A 2,500-nucleotide genomic window follows, 5' to 3' on the forward strand; every position below is an offset into this window, starting at 1 on the left:
AAGCAGAGGAAGAAAATGAACCAGATGGTGTCTTCACATTTAGAAGGAAAAAATTTACTAATTATCATGCGGTAAGATTATTTTCATACAAGTTTAGGAAGTGCTTGTAATAAATGCAGTTTATGGTCTCTGTTGGTAGTCCACCTTCAGGAATTCTCTAAGCTCCACTTAAAAATGAATATTGGGAAAAATAGTAAATTTAGAATAATTTGATGAATGTTCCAATACATTTTTTTCATTTTTTTCTCTATCTCTCTCCTGCAGCCTAAAGAAGGTAACTGGCCTTGGGTCCCACCGAGTGAAGGTGGAGGTGGAGACCCAAGATTTAGATTTTCCCTCACCTCCCTGGCGCATCCTACTCGTCGGTGTATAGGCTTTGCTCGCAGGAGAGTTGGGAGAGGTGGCAGGTACGTCCGTGAACTAACTTTGCTTCTTAAGTGTTTCTTTTTTCTTCCTGCAATTGTTTATTTGCTATCTATGATTTAATTTTTTCCTACCATTTTGCTTGTATTTGTTATTTAAATTTGTACATTATCCTAAAATGCCACATTCCATAATCCATGGAGACACCCATATGCAATATCGTTGATCTTCATTGCTCTCAATCCTAATATTTGTTTCTTACAGAGTATGGATAGACAGACTAAGCACTCCCTTAGATGACCTATGGTTCAAGACTGACTTCAGAAGTGTGGGTCCCAATGGCCTCACAGCAACCAATGACTTCTTGCATGAGGTCAAAACTGAATGGTAAGAAAGAGCCTGAGCAGAGCACCATGAGAGTTTGACACTTTTCTTGGCTGTGGGTCTTGTCACTTGGGAAGTGGCTTAGTTCAAGATCTTCACTATGATGTCCTGTCAGATTGATTGAAAGAGAGAGAGAGTGTGTGAGTGTGTCTGTCTCTCTGTCTATCTGCCTATGTGTCTCTGTCTCTGTGCATGGGTGTATCTTTTGTGCCTGTGTATTTTATGTGTGCACCAGGTATGTCTTTTATTATGTTTGAGTATATGTGTTTTACCCTAATATATATAGTACAATATGACTTCAGATTTGAAACCATGCATTTGCTTACTGGCTGAAAGCATTTCATTATTTTTCAGTCCATATTTGATATACATAGATTTTTTTTTTTCGTGAATATAAATACTCCTCTGTCCTATTTAATCCTAATACATGTTATGTATCCAGGCCGCACTTCTGTCCGAGCTCTCCTCCCGAAGACAACGACACTGATGTAGAAATTGATGTGGAAACTGTGGGAGTTCCGGTTACCTTAACTCCGGATGTGAACCTCAATTCAGCCTCGTCCCCAGAGGAGCTGAACTTGGCGTCTGCGGTGCCGTCGTCCGTCTTCATCACTGCGGAGGTCATGGACGGGGATGCCATGGGCAATATAACAGAATTAGAAGTGTCAATACCTTCGGACTTAGACACGTTACTTAGTGGGGACTCCGGTGTGATAATCGGGGAGAATTTAGAAGTGGATCTTGTGACAGACAATAGTAGTCACGATGGGAAAAGTGGCAGTGGGACTAATGGTGGCTCCAGCAGCAGTAGTGGTGTGACTTACCATGATCTCGCAAGCAGTGAATGGGCATCAAATTTCAGTAGTACAAGTGACAGGCAACAGCAACATTCCGTAGACTTCACCACGCAACCAACATCCAAATTCATGACCCTGGACTCGACTAACACGCTTCCCTTGGCAGTATCGGGACTGCAACTTAGTACAAGTAATGTGACGGGTGACGAGATGCAGCCTTCGTCCTTAACCTCCTCCTCCTCCTTTCCAGCAGCAACCTCCTCTTCAGCATCATCATCTTCCACCTCCTCAGCATCCTCCTCCTCCACCTCTTCTTCTTTGCCGCCCTTGTCCTCTGCGGCAGCAACATCCTCCTCCGTCTCCTTATCTAATTCCTCAGCAACTAGTCTAAGTAACAGCTTACAGTGTGCCTCCTCTAGCAGTGGTGTGAGTGACAAGGTTGGCAGCGAGTGTTCAAACAGTGAAAGTAGCGGTGGCAATGGCCAAGCGATATCGTCACAGCAGCACCAAGACTCCTTGTCTGCGGACGCGTCGTGTGTACCCAGTGGACTTCATTTATCTAATAATAAAAATAATGGTAGCAATGTTATAAGTAGTTCAACTACAAATAATCTGGTGTCTCAAAAATTGTTCGCTTCGACAACTCGGACAAACGATAGCTTACCAAACAGTGACAGCAATAGTAGTGCAGCAGTGTTTACCAACGGGCCGAGTAACTCCTTGGATAGCTCTAAATGTGCTAAGCTGGACCATTACATGTTCCACGAAACTTGAACTTTGTCCTGAAAATTAACAAATGCCATGAAAAATTTTGTTTTCGATTTAATTCATGTCTTTAACTTATTTTTATACCGAATGCACAAGGAAATAATAAGATGTGTTGATTATTCCATGTCATCTGGTGTTTTATTCGAAATCCTCTTTTTTTGCCTGTGCAAGTTCGTAACAATTAGGCC

At 42.3% G+C, this 2,500-nt stretch overlaps 1 protein-coding gene across 2 annotated transcripts in view; it reads left to right on the forward strand.

Annotated features, from left to right (window-relative positions):
- Positions 1-2,441, forward strand: part of E(Pc) (Enhancer of Polycomb) — a 31,319-nt gene extending 28,878 nt beyond the window's left edge. For both annotated transcript variants that reach the window (XM_043037276.2, XM_043037277.2), the window contains exons 8-11: positions 1-71; positions 265-407; positions 628-750; positions 1,190-2,441. The exon at positions 1-71 is cut by the window's left edge and continues 61 nt beyond it. In XM_043037276.2, the coding sequence (XP_042893210.1) occupies positions 1-71; positions 265-407; positions 628-750; positions 1,190-2,318 (1,466 nt within the window). In that variant the 3' untranslated portion in view covers positions 2,319-2,441. The remainder of the gene's footprint in view (positions 72-264; positions 408-627; positions 751-1,189) is intronic.
- The last annotated feature ends 59 nt before the right edge of the window (positions 2,442-2,500 follow it).

Source organism: Penaeus japonicus, unplaced genomic scaffold (assembly GCF_977035675.1).
Source record: "Penaeus japonicus unplaced genomic scaffold, GWHDUDI00000001_assembly GWHDUDI00000036, whole genome shotgun sequence".
NCBI classification, from domain to species: domain Eukaryota; kingdom Metazoa; phylum Arthropoda; class Malacostraca; order Decapoda; family Penaeidae; genus Penaeus; species Penaeus japonicus.